The sequence below is a fragment of the Actinia tenebrosa genome, unplaced genomic scaffold, assembly GCF_029948245.1.
Source record: "Actinia tenebrosa isolate PJP-AT-01 unplaced genomic scaffold, QUT_ActTen_1.0 PGA_scaffold1__47_contigs__length_23844297, whole genome shotgun sequence".
Classification (NCBI taxonomy): Eukaryota; Metazoa; Cnidaria; class Anthozoa; order Actiniaria; family Actiniidae; genus Actinia; species Actinia tenebrosa.
The window spans coordinates 16,978,392-17,002,725 of record NW_028292578.1 but is presented as its reverse complement, the minus strand read 5'-3'; the positions used below and the strand labels follow the sequence as shown (position 1 = coordinate 17,002,725).

At 38.0% G+C, this 24,334-nt stretch overlaps 3 protein-coding genes across 3 annotated transcripts; 2 read left to right on the top strand and 1 right to left on the bottom strand.

Annotated features, from left to right (window-relative positions):
• Nucleotides 1–368: 368 nt before the first annotated feature.
• On the bottom strand, nucleotides 369–8,691 carry LOC116290459 (protein dispatched homolog 1). Its single transcript, XM_031697488.2, has 5 exons — nucleotides 8,527–8,691; nucleotides 6,737–6,869; nucleotides 3,346–5,899; nucleotides 2,447–2,606; nucleotides 369–2,157 (listed from the first exon to the last, which is right to left on the bottom strand). The coding sequence occupies exons 1-5, from the start codon at nucleotides 8,610–8,612 to the stop codon at nucleotides 1,971–1,973; spliced, it is 3,120 nt and encodes a 1,039-aa protein (XP_031553348.1). The 5' UTR covers nucleotides 8,613–8,691; the 3' UTR covers nucleotides 369–1,970.
• A 159-nt stretch (nucleotides 8,692–8,850) lies between these two features.
• On the top strand, nucleotides 8,851–17,397 carry LOC116290469 (cytochrome P450 3A4). Its single transcript, XM_031697501.2, has 13 exons — nucleotides 8,851–9,408; nucleotides 10,072–10,168; nucleotides 10,595–10,650; nucleotides 10,895–10,991; nucleotides 11,291–11,413; nucleotides 11,831–11,919; nucleotides 12,502–12,641; nucleotides 12,710–12,855; nucleotides 13,214–13,441; nucleotides 13,687–13,775; nucleotides 14,307–14,444; nucleotides 14,738–14,900; nucleotides 15,283–17,397. Exons 1-13 carry the CDS (start codon nucleotides 9,320–9,322, stop codon nucleotides 15,358–15,360), a joined length of 1,533 nt encoding a protein of 510 aa, XP_031553361.1. The 5' UTR covers nucleotides 8,851–9,319; the 3' UTR covers nucleotides 15,361–17,397.
• Nucleotides 17,398–17,987: 590 nt separating this feature from the next.
• Nucleotides 17,988–24,041, top strand: LOC116290491 (guanine nucleotide-binding protein subunit beta-like protein 1). The gene is made up of 9 exons (XM_031697533.2): nucleotides 17,988–18,183; nucleotides 19,157–19,279; nucleotides 19,612–19,727; nucleotides 19,954–19,997; nucleotides 20,723–20,792; nucleotides 20,984–21,127; nucleotides 21,707–21,795; nucleotides 22,194–22,300; nucleotides 22,967–24,041. The coding sequence occupies exons 1-9, from the start codon at nucleotides 18,068–18,070 to the stop codon at nucleotides 23,136–23,138; spliced, it is 981 nt and encodes a 326-aa protein (XP_031553393.1). The 5' UTR covers nucleotides 17,988–18,067; the 3' UTR covers nucleotides 23,139–24,041.
• Nucleotides 24,042–24,334: the final 293 nt, after the last annotated feature.

Sequence of the window (24,334 nt, the reverse complement as noted above, 5' to 3'; positions counted from 1 at the left end):
TATAGATAAACAAGAAAAGTGTTTTTAAAAAGCGACTGAGAAATCAAAACAAAAGTTTGAAAAGAAATAAGTGAAAATCAGCGCAAGCGCGTCAAAGTTTTCGCGCCATAAAACACAATTAACCACAACATAATGGGCTACCTGTGTATCATACAGGGCAGTGATATTGTGAAAGTAAGGTTATTCAATGGATTCAATTTGTTTATTTTTTACTAAATAACATCGATCATGAGTGGGTCGACTCGATTTAGGGTCAGGAGTCTCCTTCCTTGTCTTATATAAAGGGGAAGGGAATTTTTTTTAAAAATTCGCTAAAATGGCTCGAAATCACCACTAAAGAACTAGGATGTCGTAAACAACACTTCATGTGAGTAGATATTAGCTTCTATTTATTTTATTTTTAATTTTTTTCCCCTAAAATTACATTCAGCTCTCAAAGCTTGTATGGGCTTCCTGTGATCTAACTAGCGGTCTATCATCAATGCTGCATTCTGATTGGATGAGCTACTACTAGGCTATGAGTTATGGCCTACTAGTAGTGAAAAGTGCCGGCTTTGAAAGCCAAAACATTGGCAATTTAACTTCATTTAAATTGTTTGCATCTATATATTTGGCCGACTAGTTGGATTTAACTAAAAAAACAACAACAAAGGCGGGTTTTTACTAGCGACATAATAAGCGACGGGAGCATGAGCATAAGATCTTTATGTTCTAGTGAAAATGAATGTGACGGAAGCATAAGAAACACAATAGGAAGCCATTGTTTATACAAGAATCCAATATGTGCAGGGGACTGAATACGAGAATTTGATTGGCTTACCACCTTGTGCTCCTAGTCTATTCTGTATGTTAGCGACGGAAGCATAAGAATCTGGTTTTCTCTAGCGACGTAAGGACGGAAGCAGAAGCAGAAGCATAAAAGAAATAGGAAACCTTCCGTTCCTTCTGCTTACGTCTCCGTTTTTTGATTTTCACAGGAACATAAGACGTCTCTCGCTTCTGCTTCTGCTTCCGTCGCCAGTGAAAACCAGGCTTAAGTCATCTCGCCTCATGGGCTATTGACTCATAGACTCGTTAGCTTGCGCAATGAGATTGTCATATTAAATGACTTTGTTTCAGTTCAAAAAACGAGTAATCACACATTTTTCAACTGGAAAGTAGCAAGGTTACCCGGGAATGCGCAACAGGCCTGGTTATAAAAAATACTTTAATATATTACTGGCAGAATCTTATAATTACAATTAAATAAAATAGCGCTGTATGGCTTCATCCATGAAATAGATATTTTACTAATACACATTAGTAGACCCTAATTCAATCGTTTTCTTTTGTGCATATTTGACCATTACACGATTAGTATCTTTAATTTCGTGGGTTAAATAACTAAATAATAGTAATTGAACTGAGTGGAGTGCAATTTGGTCTGAAATCAAACGCGCGATTACAAAATCACACGACCGCGTAACGGGAGTGTGATTTGTAATTGCAAGTTTGATTTCAGACCAAAATTGCACGACACGAAGTTCAATTACCACTTAATCATATCCTTTTTGTAATCACACATAAGAAAAAGGTACAATAAAGAGTGCAGAATAATCAGTTTAATGTAGTAGAAGAACTAAATGCGAACAAAAAAAAACATCTAAAAAAACTTTTTTTTATAATTTTTTTGTTTTATTTTATTGTTAAAAAAAAATTTTTTTTTAGAATGCGATTAAGAACTCCTAAGGATGCGATTTGGGAATTAATCGCACTCCTTTGAACCAATCAGATTGCAGGATTTGGTAGTGATTACAAAAAAAAAAGTGATTAACTCTATTATTTCTTAGCTAGACTGGGATTTCAAATGGACATTATCAACTTAATTAAGTTTTTGTCGCCATTATCACATTTGAACACGATAACCGTGTGAGAAGTGTTCGAAAAGTAAATAAATGGAGTACATTTTTTATATTTAAAGCAACCGTATTTTACAAATGGGTTTCTCTTTCGTTTTCATCACCCAATTTTACATCAAGGCCATCTTTAGATTCTACATCAGTTTCTTTAATTTGTTCTTTGGTTTGTACAGAATGTACGTCCTTACTCTCTACAGTGTTCTGCTCGTCTTGTACAGAGGCTGGTTTCACTCGACATGGCCCAAAATTAGAGCAAAACCTAAAATATCGATCGAGTAAAAACATGAGTAACAGTTTGAACCAAAACTACATGTATATGCGGACTGCTCATTTTGCTTTACAGCTTCCTGGGGACAGGGGAATTTTAGAAATTGTGAGAAAAAGTTATATTGTAACTGAAAAATTTAGCAGTTCCGATTGAATAAGAAATCGAATAACATCCATGCTTCAATCCCTCATATTTTTGGGGATAAGGAAATGATGTAGAACGGTGTGTTACTATCATAATCGTGGCTGCGTTTCATTGGAAAAGTTCTAAATAGACTTACTTTGTTAAGCTGAGCTGTCCAAAATTTCCAACCGGACCGATCACAGCACATAAAGAAAGGAAAGCAAAGGTAGCGTACAACCAGCTGAATACCATCAACAACATGAGAAACTGACCAAGTTGGTTATAAACCAACACAATGGCTGGCATCATTAGTAGACCTGAGAAAAAAAACAGGAAAAATATGTAGCGCGGCTTTCGTGCTAAAATTTTACCAGCAACACGAATATGGCTGGAAAAATCATCAAGGCTTTAAATTGAGCAAGCTTTGCATTTTCCCGCCAAAAAACATGGACAGGAAAATTCCCAGCCAGCGATAATCAAATTTCTCGTATCAAAACAAGCACATGGCATTAAAAAAAATGTAATTTGCGCGACTGAGTTACATGCTTTTGCGCCAAAAGTTCAGAACGTTTCCGGTTGCACGAAAATAATGCTACAGTCTTCCCTGCGCGAAAGACGGGACAATATTAAACCTAATCTTGATTCCACATATGGATGGTAGTATACACTTGTTTCAATAAAGTTAGTCACCAAAAAACCTAGAAGGCTGAGATCACTGAGGATCATGGGAATCTTTTAATATCAAACAAGTAAAGCTTTTGATACAATTTGCAGCTTGAGGATGCTCAGAAGAGGTGAGACTGTAACTGGTAAAAGATCTAAAATCCCTCAACAGTTATTAAAGCGGTTGAAACATGTAAAATGTAACTACCCATAATCCTTGTTGGTCTCAGCTTTGTAGCTTTTCAGGTGACTAACTTTATTGAAATAAGTGTATATAGCCCGGGCGCTATAAGAGACCATGATCTCTTAATGACATATAGGAAGAAATTTACAGTAATGTAATGTAAAAACATTTTCTTTAATTTTCCTAAATGAAAAAAAGTTTAAAATTACCTGTGATAAAAGTAGTCAAAGCCGCCATGGAAATAGCTGATCCAATATGAGAGAAGGAGTAGCGTACTCTTAGTTCTCTGTTCTCTTTGTGAGGTGATAGTCGATAGGCCACTCCATAATGCATTGTGAAGTCAATGGAGAGACCCACAGCTACTGCCATCACTATAGACTCCAGAATATTCAGTTGCCAACCCAAAAGAACCAAGCAACCGACAGATATGGCGATGATGCCAATTATAGTAACGATAGCATAAATACTGATGAAGATATTGAGAGTCGTCAACAACATGACACAGAAAGCGATGGCAACCGAAATGCCCATTGACGAAAATGTTCCCTGTTTCAGGCTGTCTTGGAGATTGTACATTTGTTCGAGGTCGTAGCTGACAAGCCAGCCATTTTTCATGCCTGAAGGAGCAGTAGCAAAAATTTCTGATTCCCAGGTCTTTAGGCTTTTCCAGAAATCGTCCATCTTGTCATATGCCGCAGTCCATTGGACATTTGTCTCAAACCACATAGTCATCACAAGAGCCTTTTTATTTTTGTCATATAACAATCTTGGATATTCACTCCATTGATTACCGGCCCATTTGAAACAAGCATTTTGAAAGATTTCTCTGGGAAACGGGAAGGTGTAGTTTCTGCAGTTTTTGATAAACGTTTTGATGGCGCATACACCACTTTCTCCAAAGCTCTTGGTTGTGTAAAATCTCTGTTTTTGAAGACTTTTACACAGAGAAAGCATCCATTTTTGTGATTCTTTAGAGAAAGGATCAAACGAGGGATTATACTCCAAGGTTCCTTTGTTGTTTGGATTCAAATAGTCTCCATTATCCACCTCCTTCAGCCCCCAAACAAGATGGACAGGCAGCCCCCAACTCCTAACTTGGTTGAAGCGAAATTTGTACTTTATTCCGAGGTCGTACTTTTCCACATTACTACTTGCTGCAAAGACTTGGAAATCTTTACTCGTTGGTAGATTCAGACCTGGTTTGACAAAGATTACGCACAAGAACCCAATGGTTAAGCCAAAGAAGAGAAAGATCCAGAGAAAGTGTAATCTTTTCTTGAGAACTGCGTTTGGAAGCCAATGGTCAAATAACTTTTGGTTCATTTTTGAGAAGAAGGTGTTATGTCCAGGAATGAAGTGGCAGGGAAAGTCAATCGCCCAACAAACAAGACAAGCTAGGCTGCTTCTTCCTCCATTATTGGGTTCAGAACTATCACCTTTGTCTTGGACATCCCCGCCATCTCGACCATTAATGTTATTAGAAACTGGCTTTTCCTGTATCTGACGAGGGCTTGGCTTAACAGGCCGTTTACGAACCCATCTTTCATGCAAGATCACAACAACTGGAAACCAAGTGACCATAATCAAATAGTTTGTCAAAATTGACAAACCTGCGAAAATTCCGAAACATTTGATGGACGTAATGTGTGACGTCACGCTGGCAAAAAATGCTGCTGAAGTGGTGAAACTTGTGACAAACATTGATAGTGCTGCATAGCGAAGAGTCTTAAAGGTTAGAGTCACAACATCTGCATCAGGGTGTGCAAGTTTTGTTTGTCTCCAGATGTCATAATAGACAAAGGCATCGTCCGCTCCAATACCAACAAGAAATACTAAAGTAATAACATTTAGAAATGGAAAGAAAGAAACGCCAAAAACAATGTTGTAGAGAAAGTAAGAAAAGACTAGAGCAAAGATAATGCAAAACAAGGTGCAAATGGAAAGGATGATGGAGTTGAGAAATGAACACATAATGATGAGCACAAAAACCATTGCTATTGCAGGGTATTTGGTGTTTTCTATCAAGAGGTTGTTAAAGAGGTCAAATTTGAAATTTTCGAAGTGGAACGCCACAACTTTGACACCATTGTATTCTGGCAAGGTGTCTTTGAGGTGTGTCTCATAGATATGGTAAAAGAGGTCGTAATTGCGAACGATGGGTGACATTACCAGGGAGTACTTCAAATTAGTATCGCTCAGTGTTTTGAGGAAATCACTGTCTGTAAGGTAGTTCAGGGTGTAGAAAACAGCTTTGTCTTTAATGCATTGGCATGGGATGGATGGACGGCTGTTATAGCCAGAAGAATCAGGATAACAGCTGACTGTTGCGTTAAGCAGCCCTTTGGCATAATATACTGAGCAGTTTTGAAGAATCTTCAGTCCCATTTGAACATCAAAATCTGTAATGTTTTCACATGCGCCTTTGTTACCGACTTTAGCAACAAGGTTTCCCAAAGATAAACTTGGGCAGCACTCTGGACATCCTCCATAGTAGGAGAAATCAAATCCAGAAGTGGATTTCATAACTTTCTTCTCTAACACACACATTGCCTTCAAGTTTTTAGCAGTAAGAAGACTGCTTGTCGATGTTGACTGAAAAACAAGGTGAACATAGCTTTTCCTCATTCTGCAATTATTAGTATTTACAGAGCGGACATTTCTTGTTTTGGCCTGTGATCCATTGAATTTACTCAAAGATACATTATTTAAATTTTTCAGGGTTATTAAACGGTTGCTGAGTTCTGTTCCTCTTGGCTCAAATCCCTGTGTAAAATAAAATTAATTTTAGAAAAAAATTTGCAGTGCATGTACATCTATAAAGGAGCAGATCCAGAAATTTGTTACGGGGTGTCCCAAATAAAGATAATATATATAGATATATCATGCATCATAAATGTTTCTTTTGCTTCAAAAAAGCTATTAAGAGTAATTATAGTGTTAGATAAGTGTCCTGTGCACTGCAGGACAATCCCTGGATATGTCTGCCCCTGATATATATTGCTAGTGAACTAGTTTTCTGATTTCTTGTAAATATATAACTTATAAAAAGTTTATACACTGTAAATCTCTGAATAAAAGCAAGCCCTTCCGAAAATAAGCCCCTAAACTTGAACCACCCACAACATTAAGACAACTAACATGTGGCCAATGAACTTAACCAACCGGGAGGCAGTTTATTATAAAGTATTTGCAATTGCCCTAATTCACTATGACGTCACATCAAAACAATCTTCAACAATAATCTATTGTTTAAATGCAAAGGATTATGGTCATCGGACGGGGTCAAATCAACGCAAATTCACTGAAAATTGTTCTAAAGCCTGTATCAATCCACGAAGAGAAGTAGTCGATAGCCAGCAAACACTCAGAATATTTTATAGTACATATTAAAACATATATCAAAAAACCAGGCCATTTTAGATTAAACTGTTTCGGTATAGGACCAAATTTTGTTGAATTTTCTATTGGATTTGGTGATTCTATCCCCCACATAAACAAGCAGTGATGTCATAGTGAATTAGGGCAATTATTAATGTAATAAAATGCAAAAGCAAGCAATCAGCCATTATAAAAGCATATATTACAGTTATTAGCAGATACCTTGATAGGGTCTTCAAAGCTTGGTAATGGTGGGGCCTTAAGTGATGGTAACAAAGAGAATAAAGCAAACACAGTAATCAGAATAGGAATGAAAACTGCCAAGGCCAAAGAGATCAAGTCTTCTTTGGTGCACCTATGGGGGAAAAAATATTTACTCAGCTTAATTTATAATAAAAATAATGATAATTAATCAATCAATATTCCAGACATGCAAAACTGCTATATGCATAATATGAGCCTAATTAACTATTTACCTAGAACAATTTTTTTCAATTTGGTGTAGGTACGTAAATGGCTGTCCTAATAGCACATTTTAGTATAATTTCAAACTTGAATATAGAATTTTGTTCTCTGTGATTGGTGCCATCAGTGATTATGAGACAATATTCACTTCGTCTTCAGCAAATAATTGTTAAACATAAGCTACCTCCAGCAATACATGAATATGCCCACCCAATTTACAATAAATCATTTAAATGTGTCAAAATTTGACAACATTTGTCTCATATGGTGTACATATGAAACAGCTGTGATTACAAGGATGAAAATATATATTCATCTTAATATATTCACTTAATTGTGAAAAAAATAATATTACTAATGTTACAATCAGGTTTTGTGTGGAAAAAAGGACATTTTTTCTTAGTTGTGTGCTTGTGTACTTTTTAGCCCAATCACATGCAGGGGTGTAGCTGGAAAGGGTTCCAGTAAACCTCTTCTTCACTAGGCTACTGGCTAGCATAATGGATCTAACAATAGTCCCCTTCACAGTTCCCTGCACCATCTTGAATGGTAGCCGTGCCTTTGCATTGAAGCGAGAGGAACGATGAGCTTGCAATGATAGAGACGTGAATAATTGTCCAAGGTGTTTGAAAAGGTCTCTATCATTGAACGCTCACAATTCGTCTCGTTTCGATGTAAAGGCACGGCTACCTTTCAAAATGGCACTAGGGAACTGTGAAGGGGTCTATTGGTGTATTTAAACCATTCTCAAGAGGATTAAAAGACAAAGCAGGGCTGATTGGTCCGGTTTTCAAGAGTTTTTGGTTTTTCTTACATTTTTTTATATTTTTCTTATATTTTCCCCCCAAAAGTTGGCCTGGTTAAAACCCAACCAACCATACTGGTGGCTACAGCCCTGCAAAGACATGCAAAGACATGCATGGCAGCAATGATGGTGCACAGGTACAATGAGAAGTCTTTTGTTTAAGTCCACCAGATGATGACGTAACATAAAAAAGAAGAATTGTTTTGGCCCCGAATCCAATTTATCATTGACGTAATATTTCAAACACGCGAGAGAGTTCTTCCCGAAGATATAACATATGGACTGTCAGTTCTGCCATCTTGTTGCTAAGGAAGTTATTAGTACAACTATGCACATTCGAAGTTCTTTTGCCCCCTTGGGAAATCATAAAGACAAAAACTAAAAAGTTCAATGGTCGGACATTTCAAACGCACAAAATATAATCAGCTGTTTATAACAATGGTGTTTGTGTTTCAGCAAGACTCTATTTTACTACACATCATGTGTTAAACATGAAAGTAGCTAGTGCTTGGCTTACTTTACAAGCAAGAAGACCTGCGAATCAAACTCTTTACGTACCCTGGGAGTTTACACATAAATATATTTGAATCTTTTTACAGAATAAAGGTTAGATAATTTGTCTTAAAGCGCTTATCAACTATTCCGCTCTGCACGAAGCTTACATATACACCATTTTTACCACACCAGTAAACATCGTTCGACATTTGTGGCCTAAACCTTTCGATATACACTAAGATCGTACCTCATTTTTGAATCCAGTTGCTCTGCTTTCATCTCAAACTGCTCGGTTATTGTCGACGTTGATGGTTCAGTAACATCAGTCGCCATGTTCGTTTTTTCCAGTGTACACAGCTATCTTCCTTCTTGTGATGTCGTCTATAGCGAAAAGAAATAATTGACATCTGATATTGAAGCGCCTTTTGACGTCATCGAATGCCAGGGTAAACAGAGCTTAACATTTTCATCAGGGTGCCAGAGGCCCGTGGAGGCCCCTCCTTATCTCTCCTGGCTCGCCCCCAAACCTCATACGGGCCTCTGCATCCAGGGACGGGAATAAGAACAGAGGACCACTAATCATAGCCTCCTCCGCAGGGATCTACGATAATAATACGATAGATAGTAATACTATTTTTACTAGTATGCAAATACTGTGCAGAAAGTTTCTATTGTTTATGGCTGCCTTCTCATGATCACGTGAGTGAAAACGCTCTATAAAGTCGATAAAGTCAACTCGACTGACATTCCGGCGTGCATTCTGACCCGTAAATTTTCAGACAGTACGTCGGGACGAGTGTTCCGAATAACTTTATTATCTTATTATTGCTAACTGTGGCAACAAGGTTATAAAGCAACTTTTCGAAATTTAAATTTGATTATTTAATTTTGAATAGCAAGTATTGAAAAGTTGTTGTAAGAAAAAAAGTAAGATTACAATTAATCTAGCATAGAAAGTGTTCACGCGGGACGTGTATTACATTATTGTCTGTCCTTTGCAACCAGTGGTTGCAACCCTCAAGTACAGGCCAGGAGCAAAGATGGAGTTTCGTTTGGTGGAACTGCAAACTTTCCTTTCAAATAACCTGGTTCTCATCTGCATTGTGCTGTTCACAGTGTTTATTTTATGGTAAGTAATTACGGATAATGTTTTGTAGCTACAGTGCTTGATAGGCGAAGCTACTATATCGTCATCTATCCGGTAAGCAGGTAAAGAAGTGGACATTTTTTAAGCTACTCGGTTGCTAGCAACAAAAACCACATTACAGCAGGCTTTTAAATATAAAATTATGCTTCAAGATATCTTCATTGAGGTACATAATTAACGTCCTCATGATTGAGACGAACGCCGGATTAATACTGATATAGGTACCAAAACTTAAGATTTATTTCCAACCAAAGCGTTAGTATTTTGAAGTCCCAAAGGGCTTGCACAATATATATATTTCTTTGGTTGTTTATTTTATATTTCGAAGTCCCTGGACGTATGAATATGGGGCTTGAGAGACTACAAAGTTTGCAGTCACTTTTTGGTTGTCAGTCGTATTTTAAAATTTGCTGAGTGTTTAGATAATGTTTATGTTCTTTATTTAGGATCACAAAGGATTTTTTTATCATTTAATCCCCCTTAAAATCGCTAAATCAAACGCTAATAACCTATCAAACTATTATTCTACCATTCAATTCTAATATTACTAATAGGGTGCCAATAATGAATGCTTGAATTGAATAATGAAATTACTGACTGATTAAAAGATATCTCATGTGAAATATTTTTTATTTCACTTAACAGGGTAGGAATTGCTCCATTTTTTCTATTCAAGAGGCTTGGCATTCCTGGACCAACACCCTTGCCATTCATTGGAAACCTGCTTGACGTCATAAAAAAGGTTCGGAAAGCAATCCCAGGCCTCCTTCCCTCAAACAAACACACACATCTTTATTTCTACTTGTTGTTCATAGCCATCTTGCAACCCCATAGCTTAGCCCTCCCCATCCTTATGCTGTAGAAAACTAAACACCTAAGTAGTCACGTGATAAGTTAACTCCACTTTGCCAATGTATGTTCTGAAAACGGGTTTTGCCCCCCCTCCCACAATGCAAAATCCTGGCTACGCCCCTGCCTGTCATTAATACGTTTTGCATGGACCATCACTGGCATATTTTTTTAAAAGCTAGCCTCACCACCAACATGGTCATTAGGCAAACATGGTCATTAGGCAATATCATAGTTTATATTTATTTTGGTATGGTAAAACAACTTTAACCTTTAATTTTTTTTAGTAGCAGCTTGATGATTTGGTCTTTATCAACAGAAAGAGGAATTTCTGCTTAACGAGGATTACGTCAAGAAGTATGGCCATATCTGTGGGTAGGTCTATTTTTCAGTACGTTTTTCTTGGCCTCTCTCCCTTTTTTTTTTTTTTTGGCTGCCGAGCGAAGAGTAAAATCCTCACCACTCAAGCGATTCCACCCCAACATACCCCCCCCCTTTCCTTCTGAAAAAATTGACTGTTATGAACCTCTATTTTCTTCTGTTCTTTTTTCTGTTCCAGTCGGCCCCAACATTTTATTTCGGCTTTATACGTATATATTTCTGCATTTATTTTGTACAGTTATTACTTGGGTATGAATCCAATGCTTCTGGTTTCCGATCCTGAAATGATCAAACAGATCACTGTCAAAGAGTTCAACAAGTTTGTCAATCGTCCAGTAAGTCTTAACTCGTCTTGGATTTATGTGTTGCTCTCGCCTAAGATAAGTTATATGACAATGAATTAGCATGAAGATGCAAAGCCTATGCCAAAGAAGGTTTGTGGAATTTCAAAGTGTTTGTATTGTTGAAGTTCTGCATTCTTTACTTTACCGTTGGTATTTATGAATGCTCTGTATGCTGAAATGAGGCTAACCCTAGCTGAGCAAATGAGTCTGTAATCAAGGAACACAACAGTATTATATGGATTTGAAGCTGTATTAAAATCTGCTTTCTTATATATTCTTGCCGGCGATAGTTTGCCGTTGCTGGTGGAGGCATTCCTCCAACAAATAAATCATTGCTGAGTTTACTTGATGACGACTGGAGACGCCTTCGTACAACTATCACACCAGTATTCAGTGCTGCCAAGATGAAACAGGTATGGATTAACCACTACATTGCGCATGCGTTGCATATAATATCTTCTTTTGCAGCTGACCAGAAAATACACGGTCACATGGCGTGATAAATATGCAGGCATGGTTTGCGCTTATGCCAAAAACATCTTATGTAAAAAATATCTTATAAAATAACTCAGCTTGGGGTGGGTATTAAAAGACACCCTTGTCTGGACTCAATTTATAGATGCGCGTGTGTGGCAATTGCAAAGATGAAATATTTTTCGGTTTTCTCTCCTGCACGCACAGCTTTTTATTTTATTTTATTTTCATATATAAATTATAGTGAGACAAGTGTGTCCAGTTCTGGACTAAGGACAGGCAAATTTATAAAGCAATGGTTAGTTTTTAATATGATAAAATATTGTAAGTAGGTCACTTTTGTTTTCTCTCTAAAGGTTGTGCCTCTCATCAATTCCTCTTGTTCTACCCTCGCTAAAGTCTTTGGAAAAGCAGCTGAATCAAACTCGAGCATTGATGTTTTCAGGTACAGAAATCAACTGCATTCTTGCTTGATCTTTTTCCCTTGAGTGCATGTATTTTTCCCGCAGGTTCTCCAGTTGTCCTGAACTCCCTCCGCAAAACACATTAACTCCAATTCGATCTGTGAGTTTGCCATGCCCTGACTTAGATCAGCCCAGAGGTTGTTTCAGGGTTCAATCTGTGAGTTAGCCGTGCCCTGACTTAGATCAGCCCAGAGGTTGTTTCAGGGTCCAATCTGTGAGTTAGCCATGCCCTGACTTTGATCAGCCCAGAGGTTGTTTCAGTGTTGGATCTGTGAGTTAGCCATGCCCTGACTTAGATCAGCCCAGAGGTTTTCAGGTTCGATAAAATTCATTTTTGGTTGGTTACAAACAGTTTTCAATGGAGTAGATTTCGTATGACGGTAGGACACGCGGCAGGGTCACGGTGGTCATAATCACAGCGCGCGAGATCATCGCCCATCCAATCAGAATGCTCGGACACGGTACCTTGGCGGACACGGTACTGTCACATTCACAGTCATGCACGGCATTGTGGGTTTGTATCATAAGTAGGAAATGATGATGTTCTTTCTGTCCTCTCCCAGAACCTATGGCAAGTTTACAATGGAAGTCATAATGAGCACGGCATTTGGGTTCGAATCTAACTCACAGACCAACCCAGACGATGCGTTCACGCCAAATGCCCAAAAAATCTTTATGGCCAGCGCAGTAACAAAACTAAATGGTATGTCTTCGCCTGCTACGCTAGTTCTTTCAAGATATGAAGTGATTGATTATCGATTGTTTTTACAGTGATTTTCCCTTTTCTTAAGCCGCTCATGCTGTTGTATTTTGGTTTGGGTGGTGGGACGGGAACGGAAGCTGGCAAATCTGTCGCGTTTGTTGTGGAAACTGCTCGACGTATGATCAAACGACGACAAGAGCAAGGCTCTTCTGCAGTACGTACTTTTTTTCTAATTTTCACTTTCTCTTTTTCCCATTCTTTTTTCCATTCATTTCTCATTCATTTTTCATATTAATTTCTCATTTCCCAATTAAATCAAATTTAAATTCTCCCATTCATTGATATCGATCGATGTTAGCATCATAGTGAAGTGTATACCAAGGAAAAAATTATATTTTCAAAATCACTTACATGTGAACAGTGTAGTAGTGTGGTTGCAGTATTTTTGTATGTGGTCTTCTCTTTTCAGAGATATAAGCATTTGAAATATCAATATGCAAATGAAATGACGTGAGTTTGAAAATACATTTTTTTCTTTGATATACACTTTAACAAAACCTCTTTTAATTCAGAGGAAAGACCTCCTAGAACTGATGCTTTCGGCTGAGATGAAAGACGAACACGGGAATAAAGTCCAGAAGTTAAGCGAGGACGAGACAATTGCTCAGTGCTTTACATTCATCTTGGCTGGTTATGAAACCACGAGCAATGCTCTTGCCTACACTTCTTATCTTCTTGCTTTAAACCCTGATAAGCAGGAAAAACTGTTTGAAGAAATCGATAGCGTCTATGACGGCAAGGTATGTATTTATTCGTCCAAGTTTTTCATCTAACATGCCTTGCAATGCATAACGGCACAATGGGACTTGAAGAACGGGTGGTGTGGGTAGCTCATTCCTCGAGGCTCTTCATCTTCTGTGAGTAGTTGTACATGGCTGTGTTGGTTCTCTCCTTTGCTTTGAGGGTTTTTTCTCCGGGTTCTTTAATTTCTTTCGCGAGACACAAGTCATTAATTTGTGATTACATTTTTTGTTGCTGTTTTAAGGGAGAAGTCACCTATGATCTTGTCCAGAACATGGAGTACCTGGACATGGTGATCAACGAGTCTCTCAGGCTATATCCACCCGCCTTTAGGTTAGTTCATTTTATAGATCCCTTGCATGTGACGTCAAAGCAGCTCAATTTGGAATACAGAACAAAAGAATTTCAATCTCATGAGAAACACAAACCTATTGTTATTTACTCTAAATTGAGCTGCATTCCGACGTGCTGTAGGGGTCTATTATCACATTTTTCAAGAAGCACTGATACTGAGCATTCCCCGCAACAGTAGCAACACCGCTGACCAGCTAGCATCATGCTAGCCTAGATACACCAGTTTGGCATTCGATGCAGCGCTGTTTTTAAAGAACACAGACTCATTTGCACAGGCGTAGCTTCGTTTATAAGTCAGCTATTTACAGATTCCGTTAAAACTTGTAGAATTTCAAACATTGGTATTTTTCAAGCTGAACATTCTTAACATTACAGTTGACTTTTGCAACTGATTTGCTCTTAAGCGAGGCTAAACCTGTACACATGGGTCTTCAGTGATAAAACACAGCGGTATTTACCGAAAAATATAAGGGACTATTACATTTAACCACATTATATACTTTGATGAAGGTATGGACGCATTTGTAACGAGGATTGCACCATTAATGGAGTACGTTTCGAAAAGGGGATGTCTGTGCTGTTTCCGGTGTATGCCATACAGAGGGATCCCGAACACTGGTCTGATCCGTTGAAGTTTGAACCCGAGAGGTAACGACTGATTGATAGACCTTTTTGGTCTTGGCATAATGTGTTTTCCTATTTTAGACCACGTGTCATTCTCTTGAGAATAAGATTCTTTTTTGGGTTGCATCAATATTGGTGAGTCTTCTGATGTGCAACCATTAAAGAAATGATACTCTAGGGAAGGACACGTAGTCTGATGGGGCTACTCAACTCTAGCTCCAATTATTCGACAATAGGTAAATATTGAATAAATAAAGTTATGTTAACAGCATCATTATCAAAATATAAGCAGTTCACTGTTTATTTACAAATACTAGATTTACTGCTGAGGCCAAGGAGAAGCGTCATCCCTTTTCGTTCCTACCATTTGGTATGGGACCACGTCAGTGTATTGGAATGAGGTTTGCTCTCGTTGAGGCTAAGATGGCCTTGACGTATCTTGTGAAAGAATGCAAGCTGGAACAGTGTCCAGAAACAGAGGTAAGCTAAATCTTATAAGTATTTATTGACTGCATTCTTTGCAGCACCTTTCTTTTTTGATGACCATGAGGAACCAAGGGTCAGGAATGCGAAATTAAAAGTAAGTCATGGTTGAGTGTGCGCAGTAGACTCCTGCAACGGCTGGAGTCAACGGCAACAAACAACGGCACTCTTTTCCGTTTCCGCGGCGTCGGCCGTTGCCTTCAAAGCTTAGGTCCTTTTTGGTATTGGTCGAGAAGTTTGCGCGCGTTTAGCGTTAAGCCTTAGAGACGGCTACTCAAGCAAAAAGTGACGTACTGCCGTCAACTAAAGGTCGCGTCCTCTCTACTAACTAAAACAGATATTTGGTTTCTGACGATCGTCTGTCATCGTGTCATTTCAGGTTCCTCTGGACCTCAAAGCTAGCATAACCATGTCACCCAGAAATGGAATTTTCCTGAGGATTAGAAAACGTTACTAAAAGTTTCCTGGAATTAGTTTCGATTGAAGTAAACCTTGCTTGAGTGACGACTACGCGCCTCTTAAAGTACATGTTTGTACTACCTGAGATTATTGTAGAAATGAATGAATAGAGTAGCTAGACCTTTTGCGAATAGTTCCCTTCACAGTTTCCTGCGCCATCTTGAAAGATCGCCGTGCCTTTGCATCGGAGCGAGACGAACGGTGAGCTTGCAATGATAGAGACATAGGAATAATTGCACAGGGGGCAGAGGGGGGCCACTTATCTTTCATTGTTTACGAAATTGTTTTGTCGCTCCGCCATCTTGTTTTATATTATTTACCGCTGTACATAATATGAATAAACTTGAGCCCGTCAGATACCGCGCGCGCTGTGCCTTATTAGCTTATTACAGTGGATTGCTTGAAAAAATTGATAGATTTACCCCACTGGATTTACGCACAGCGCGCAATCATCCACTGTGTAATAAGCTAAGGCACAGCACAGCGCGTAAACAATGAAAGATAAGTGGCCCCCCTCTGCCCCCTGTGTAATTGTCCAAGGTTTTAAAAATAGGTCTCTATCTTTACAAGCTCCCCGTTCGTCTCGCGTCGATGCAAAGGCACGACTACCTTTCAAGATGACGCAGGGAACTGTAAAACGGACTAATTTATGCTTGAGTGACCACGAATCAATGATCCCATTTTGAAGTTGGACTTGGTAAAATACTCTAGATGTATAAACACATCGAGTCACACGACTTGAAGCCATTCCGAGGTTGATGGAAAAACTTGGTTGAGGTGGTATCGCAGTGCATTGCGGGACTGTAACGTTTTAGGGGAGTAACAATCTCGTACCCAGAGCCTGCGTTTCTTCTGGCCTGCTGTGAATAACGAGGGCTCTGGCATAATCCATTTTTTAACTCATGCGCAGTTTTCCGGAAGTGTATGTAATCAATGAAAATCATCCTTTCAAACAGAGTTCTGTGTTTATTTCTGATCAAAATAAAAATTATTTTTTATAAAAAATTTTTCCAAAAAACGGATTATACCAGGTATAAGGGCCCTCGTTCTTCGCCGCGGGCAAGAAGAAACGCATGCTCTGGGTACGAGATTGGGGAAGGAAATACACGCCATCTTGGAAACATTTTCCCTAAGACAACACCCCTAAAATGTACTGCAAATGCCAAACCAAGCTTTCTTTTCCTTTTTAATTTTTTTCTGGTTATACGTCTAGAAGGGTGGCATAACCATGGGACCCAGAAATGGAGTTTTCCTGAGAATTAGAAAACGTAACTAATATTTCCTTTTCTCATTCGGTGAATACCGCTGTCTCGCTTATGATAAGAGCAAATCACTTGTAAAAATCAAATGTATTCTAAAGAATGTGCAGCTTGAACAACACCAATGTTTTAAACTCTTAAGGACTTCAAATGGTATTTGTGAATAGAGTAGACGTTTTCCAAATTTGCTTAAGTGACCACGAAATGCTGGTAGATCCAATTCGTAGTTGGACTTGAAAAAATACTCTAATTGCATGAACACAAGTCTAATTTCGACGGCCAGCCATTGTTTCGTGGTAATGACATAGTACACCTTTTGCTGTTCATTACATAAAAAAGATTAATTCACAATCATTTAAATGAAGAGAAAATAAATTAGCGATCATTTAGAGAATCTGAATCAAGAGGTATATTTGTTAAAGTGCCTCTCACCCTTCTAACAATATTCACAGTATTGATTCTACATGGTGTACGAGATGTCGAGTAAGCCGAAAAATGTTTATAGATTGAGTGAGGCTTCTTGAAGTTATAAAGGGTTTTCCATGCTATATCCACTCAAACTATGAAAGGTTTTACGTAGAATCAATACTGTAAATAATGTCAGAAGGGTGATAGGTACACCAACGGACTTCTAGGTACATATAAGATATATTTTTAATTGCATGCACCGTTAAACACTGTGTCACTTTTGTTATGATAGAAAGAGAGGCAATTCAAGGCTATTATTGTTACTGTTATGGTATTGAGTTTCCATTAAAATATAGGTCAGAATGTTATATTTGGCGTTCAAAATTGTTCCCTCGTGTTAAATAATGTTCCATAACTCTGCTGAAAACAAAATTGGTGGCCCCCATTTTTTTCGAGATTTTTTGAATAGGCAATCGAAATCTAAATGAAAACAAAAAAAAAACCAAAAAACAAACAAAACAAAACAAAACTAAAATTGCCGTGCTTACGCTAATCAATACACACATGCACTCGTTTGCATGAACCATTTTTTTAATATGCAAAGCTTAAATTATTGAAAAATTTCAGAACTGAATATCTTACTTAAATTTCGCGTTTACCATAGATGTATTCCAAGATGCCAAACTATGCCATATCCCAGGGACATCTGTAAATCAGAAGCTGAGGCGTCGTATTGACTTCGGATCTGACGGTAATTGGATCCGCTCTTAATGTACATAGCCAATGTTCAGCCGGAAGGCATCAGTGGAGGGAGAGACTAGCCGCCCCCATACCGTGGATAAGTTAAAATCCCTTGTACTGTCTATAAAAGTTTGGTCTGATTTGTATCGGGCTGCCTGTGGCATCGGCGGCAGTACCAGTCCTTTTGCTAAAGAGAGGAACGCCTGCCGCTAAACAAAATGCGCGCGGTTTCTGTTTGAGAAATGTGAATTTTGTTCTGAAAAATGCCACATTGAAATAATATATTCTTTGCGTTCAATGGATTCAAGACTTCCTCCAGGTCCAGTTTATGTTTTTCGAGGGTCTTCTTCATCAATAAATGTCGTTAAGTTTGCTCCTGTCTGTGTTTGTGATGGTGGACTTCTCGCAGCTGGGTAGGTAGTGTAAAACTGTTCTAATACTCTACTTTGTCGTTGGTCTTCTGCTGCCTCAATATTAGTGCAGAACAAATGACCTATAAGTCATGTAAGCCCTTCTTTTACCCGCCAAGATTTTTGTAATGTTTATTTTGAGTTTTATAAAAGGCAGTGTCATCCGCCATCTTGCACCAGACATCCCTATCCCGATAGAAGAGGATACCTACCCACGTATTCGTAAACTAACAATTGATAGGATTGGTACATATTAGAAGATTGAGTTCTTCAGGATGTTGCTAGTTAAACTTGTTGAAATGAGATGTGAAAAAAGTCAAAAATGGTGTTTATTTAAGTTGGAAATCTCTTCACAGCATTTGGTGCTTGATTTGGAGTCTTACACTTATGCACCAGTCAAAGTAAAGCACGACCTCCCCACACCCCCTCCTGGATATGCGTGGGGATTAGTACTGAATAGTGAATATATGGGGTTTACTTTGACTGGTGTTTTGCACTAAATACTACTAACTTACTACAAAATTTTAAAGCTACATGTACAATTTTAAAAGTACGAATAAACAAATTATTTATAGACCCTTCAAATAATTCTTAGACCAGCTGAATTTGGAGGACAAAACAATAAATAAAAAAATTTCAATAGCTCACTTCTCACTTTATTCACTTCACACACAGGATTCAATGTGAGGTTTCGTATATAATGCTCAGTGACTCGTGACAGTAGAAAAGAATAAATTCAATTTAACACATAGCCTCGTATCGAAACCTTTTTGTGTGATAAGCAAAGCTTATCTCGGAATTGGGCTATTCCCCCAATGAGAGTAAAAATTTTTTTTGTCCTCCAAGTTTTGTTTTGCCATCCAGGATTTGGCAACATTCCATTCCTTAAATCCTGTCCTTGCTGTGTCCAGATGTGCAGAGGCTTTCTGCTTATTGTTGATAATCTTTGCTAATAGCTTACAATATATATATGCAGATCCTCCAAAGGTATTATCAGTCTCTGGGACCTCAAAACCAAAAGGGTTAGTTCAACTTTAGATAGTCATAATGGAAAGGGAATTCTTGGACTTGAAATAACTTCAAACTTAAATCTGATCAGGTAAAAATCAACGCAACAGCACATTATTTTATTTAAACAGATAATTCTGTTGCATTTATTTGCAAATAGACCTCTTTAGCATTGGCTAATGTTTTCCCATTTCAGAACGTTCTCTTAAGAATAAGATTGTTTGTTGTAGTTGATTCATGTGTCTTTTCATGTGCAAGCACTAAACAAAGAAATGATACTCTAGGGAATGATGCATGGTTGAAAATGGGAAAGCATTACACTCAAAGTAAAAGGGTCTATATTCTGTGGTTTGCATAGATTTGGTGAAAGAAAAATTAAAGTATGGACTTTCTGATTAAATTTTGTTTCATGTACAACATCAGTCATGGTCGGGATGGTTTCATCAATTCCTGGGATCTTAGTGAAGGAGGCTTGTCACACACTACAAAATTGGCCTGCCCTGTTTTTGGATTCTGCAAATTTTCAATTTTGCAAAAAGGTAATTATCACTTTTGTAAGGCATTTAGTAAGTATATGCATAGGTAGTACACTCTGTTTTGACGTGTTTTTCAATTTTAGAACCTTTTATATTCCCTTATATATTTTCTGAATAAGACTAAAGCAAACACTTATGTGTTTTTGTATTTGTGTAAGCAAATTTACATGTACTTCCAAACATTTTATCAATTTTATAAAACACTCTTATTTTATCTATATTTTTTCAGATGATAAACTTTGGCTTGCAACAGCATCTGAACAACAATCTCAGGTTTCATTTATATCTTCATAAGTAGTGCAGTTCCTTAAGATAACAGGGCTTCAAATAACAGCCAGACATCAGACAATGTCCAGCCAGAACTATTTACATAAAGAAAATAACTCCTTATGACCCTTCAAAAGGCATGGTGGTTCAAATGTCTGTTATTGACAGTGTATTCAAAGGGGGGAAGAGTTACGGTAGATCAGATATAATAATTCCCTAAACAGCCCATCTTTTTTGTCCAGATCGAGTCAACTTTGAGATTTTTCTACTCCTGTCGTTGGTGCGCAGGAAGTGTGTAATGGGAGGATGGGGTGATAAAACAACACAAGCCTATTAACCTGTGTACAGCCTCTTCTCCCCCTCCCCTCCCCTCCCTGCTGGAAATAAAGGAATGCATTCTCCCCCTGTTTCACTGCAGAGGGAGGAGTGTGACAGGGGCTTTCCACAGGCTGCCTTTTATAATACTCAATTTAATATAATCTTTTCATGCCTCCCCTCCCCCGAAGTTAACATTGCCTTCCCCTAAAGTGAATAAGAATGGTCCCTTTGTAGTAGTTATCTGATCTCAAATATTAAAATGGCCATTGCTTTCATACTTTTTAAATGACTAATGAAAATTTTGCCTCCAAATTATAATTTATGCAATAATATATGACCTTTGCAACTCTAGGCACTGTAATACGATATTTATTTAACATGACTGACAAACTCTTGTCTTTCAACTTTTTTAGATTGACATAATAAACCTAGATTCCAAAGAGTGTATACATACAATTAAATGTGAAGAAAATATGACCTATGGTAAGTGAATGTTTGACTTTTTTGTGTTATTTACAAAATATATTTTGCACCAAATAGTACTAAACAGTCAAACCAGGGCTACATATGGTGCCCGGTCATCAGACACTGGTCGATTGAACAATCACAGCACAAGAAACTTTATATTCAAGTCTAAAATCATACTAAAAGCTGTTATTTGTTTCCACATACAGGAATGTGTATGTGTGTGAAGCTGTTTCTCTGCCCTAGCACACATCAACCAAAGGTTCTAGCTGGCTATGAAGATGGTTTTCTCAGGCTCTGGGATGTTGGATCAAGCAAGGTGGAAAGTCAGTTGAAGGTACACTCGGAATCAGGTAATGGGAAGCCTTTATTATTAGTCATAAAAATGTATTAGTTTATTTTGAGTGGATTATGTAATGTTTAATAAACGAGCAGGAGTGTTTTATCGGGTATAAAACACGAGGCGCAGCCGAGTGGTTTTAGACCCGATAAACCACGATCTGCGAGATTATTGAACGGCTTAGAAAACTTATGATGTTTGTTCTCATTGTGTACCGATTTTTTTACAAAATGAACCAAGTTTGATAGAGAAAATCCAAGTTAAAGTTTATGCAAATGAAGACGAATCTTTATCAGATATAAAATCACCTTCATGGTCATGATTTCTATTGTGTTTTCTTCATGAATTATTAATGAGTTTTCTAATGGTAGATAAAACCACTGCTCTCTTAATGATAGCTCATAACAAAATACCCCTACATTCTTCTGCCATTCATAAAAAAAACAGCAATTTTACCCTACCAGCCTTCTACTGTTTCTCATTCCTTTAAGTGGTGGTTCAGTTTTTCTTTCTTTATTCCATCGCCTTAACCTCGTTATTATCCCTCATTTGTACACTATTGTTTAGTGATGATAACGAAATTTGACTTTAGTGATGTGCATGGATTTCGATGAAAAACTGCTCAAAGTTGTGACTGGATCTGCTGACGACAAATTAGTTGTTTCTAACCTTTTGTCACAAGTGAGTTTTTTTTAAATAGTCTTAAGCATTGTAAATATATTCCCTCTGCATGTGGCTAAACCATGTCTTTACAATATAGATTTTGCACCATCACGTGCCCATCCCATAATATTGCTGGGGTTAGATGGCAGAACAATAAAATCCCTTTGCTATCAGGAATTGAAATATTAAAACAACTGTATTGTTCCTGCTACCTAACATGGCTTCCATCACTTGGTGGTGCAAAACCTCTATACTCTCCCTGCCCTAACATTTACATTTACATTTGAATTGAATGTTATATCGGCTTGCTAACTTAAATCCATGTGCCCCAAATGCATATCCCCAGCTAAAGAGCCTCAGTCGCTATTTCAAACTTTGTCCATTAGCATTCTATTTTTTCTCTCATTTATTTTTAGAACACTCTTACAATTCATAAGTCTATCGAGCTGAAGAAACCTGGAGTTGCTTCAGTTAAAATAAGGGATGACTCGAAACTGCTCTCTGTAGGGTGCTGGGATGGCAGGTATGTGATCATAAAGCACGTGTGATTTTGTCATGTGCGATTTAGCCATGTAGATCCCGGAGTTGAGAAGTGTGCGCTCTACTTTAGTCCCCCCCCCAGGGTTCTAGTTTGCCAAAGTTCTCCATTTATGATTTTCTAGTTGCGCGGGTTAGACAACGCTTTTATCAAAACTTGCTGCATTATTTATACCAATTTTCTGAAAATCATACTGGTTCGAGCTTGCATTGCAGTGTATTGTGGGGCTACGTTAGGGAAAGAAATAGAGCCATCTTGGAAGTATGTCCATCCCAAAACATCCCACAATTCCACTCGACCAGTTATTGGATTATTGGAATACACTAAGTCAAACAGGAGGGTTATATTGTCTGGGCGTGATTATTGGAATACACTAAGTCAAACAGGAGGGTTATATTGTCTGGGCGTGATTATTGGAATACACTAAGTCAAAACAGGAGGGTAATATTGTCTGGGCGTGATTATTGGAATACTCTTAGTCAAAAAAAAGGAGGGTAAAGCAACAACAACAACCAAAGCTGCCATAGAGTTAACTGCGTATCATTACAGATAGTGCCAAATTTTCTCAAATATTGAAAGCTATACCACAATCACCACACATATACAAAATACACAAATACCACAAGTTTTGATTTTTTTGTGTGTGTCTAGGATTCGTATTTACAGCTGGAAAACTCTAAAACCACTGGCTGTCTTGAATTACCACTCTGAAACCGTGAACTCCCTCGATTTTTCTGCTCACCTTCCCGACAATGGAATATTGATGGCCGCTGGTTCGAAAGACTGCAGAATAAGCCTATGGTCTCTCTATAACGACAGCTGATAAGCGGGACATATCTTGAGCTCATTGGTATTGGACACTGGAGAAAGCGACATTTGAAATATTGTACTTATATTAAAAGAGAAAATGCCGAGAACATTCTGTATACCAAGGGGAACATTTTCCCTTGTGCGGTGGCCCTCTATATCCAGACAGACATATTTTCGCCACTTAGAAAGACTATTCTTATCAAAAGCTTGCCTCGTGTTCTTATCGGGGTCGGAAATTTTGGTATAATGGGAAGCGATTCTCTGATAGCATCCTATAGACGTAGAGGCGGATCGGTCTCCTGAACGTTCACATCACACCAATAACTATACAAGTTGCGTTGGTCTGTATTTGAAAATCTTCATGAGAAAACAAGTTATGGTAGAGAATGCGAGAATGCGAGCTCTAATACGTATATCGAGATTAAATTCTCATCACAGAATAAAAGAAATGATGCAAAAAGAAAAAAAATTATTCGAGGCTAGTGAAATTTTCCCGCTTTTTAACCAACATTGCCGGTAACTGACGTCCAACTGCTACGAGCTTAATTGAATTGAAAAGTTAATTGAAAAAAGATAAAACTTGGAGAAAGCTATCTTTGTTACGTCATGAAAGACGCAGCGAAAGAGTACTTAGATGTTCAAGTTTGTACAAGAATACACGTGACAAAAAATCTGGTTTGAACTGGTCAATGTTGGGTTGAATTTGTCCAACGTTTTTGAACTCGAAAAAATTGATTCTTTTTAAAAAGACAAAATCGCTTTCCATTTCGAGATTTCAGCTCCGTGGATGTCAAAGATTTGAATTTTCAAGACGGTTGTTACATATAAAGTACCAAGGTTGTATAATCTATGTGTTTGATCCTAGTGGGCTAATTAACTATATACAGGCTTTGATTGGTTGATCTGTGTCATGACGTCATAACCTTTACCTCAAGCCTGGAGAGTTGAGGACACCTGATTGGCTGGTACCAACATGGCTACTTTGTTTCGTACTGATAAAAACTAAATATTATCAATAATTAATGATAAATGGTGTACGTGTTTGACTACGAGTTTACGAATAATTTCAAACGCTTTGAGAGGAACTATTGTGGTGGACACTCTTCGAGGTTTACCAAGGGAATTGGCGTTTAGTTTCGATGGGATTACCCTGCAGATCAAGTCGGTTTGTTCTTAAAGCACCTGTTGGTGGTCTAGTTCGTGGTACTA

Bases quoted from the DNA above. Each gene is read 5' to 3' on its own strand.
- LOC116290459 (XM_031697488.2), bottom strand. From the start codon at position 8,612: ATGGCGACTGATGTTACTGAACCATCAACGTCGACAATAACCGAGCAG. The intron at 2,607-3,345 runs GTAATTTTAAAC...TTTTTTTCTCAG, and splicing joins TTTGACTACTTTTATCACAG to GTCTACTAATGATGCCAGCC. The intron at 2,158-2,446 runs GTAAGTCTATTT...TCGATATTTTAG, and splicing joins GGACAGCTCAGCTTAACAAA to GTTTTGCTCTAATTTTGGGC.
- LOC116290469 (XM_031697501.2), top strand. From the start codon at position 9,320: ATGGAGTTTCGTTTGGTGGAACTGCAAACTTTCCTTTCAAATAACCTG. The intron at 13,442-13,686 runs GTATGTATTTAT...TGCTGTTTTAAG, and splicing joins ATAGCGTCTATGACGGCAAG to GGAGAAGTCACCTATGATCT. The intron at 14,445-14,737 runs GTAACGACTGAT...TACAAATACTAG, and splicing joins TTGAAGTTTGAACCCGAGAG to ATTTACTGCTGAGGCCAAGG.
- LOC116290491 (XM_031697533.2), top strand. From the start codon at position 18,068: ATGGATTCAAGACTTCCTCCAGGTCCAGTTTATGTTTTTCGAGGGTCT. The intron at 21,128-21,706 runs GTAATGGGAAGC...ATTTGACTTTAG, and splicing joins GAAGGTACACTCGGAATCAG to TGATGTGCATGGATTTCGAT. The intron at 22,301-22,966 runs GTATGTGATCAT...GTGTGTGTCTAG, and splicing joins GTAGGGTGCTGGGATGGCAG to GATTCGTATTTACAGCTGGA.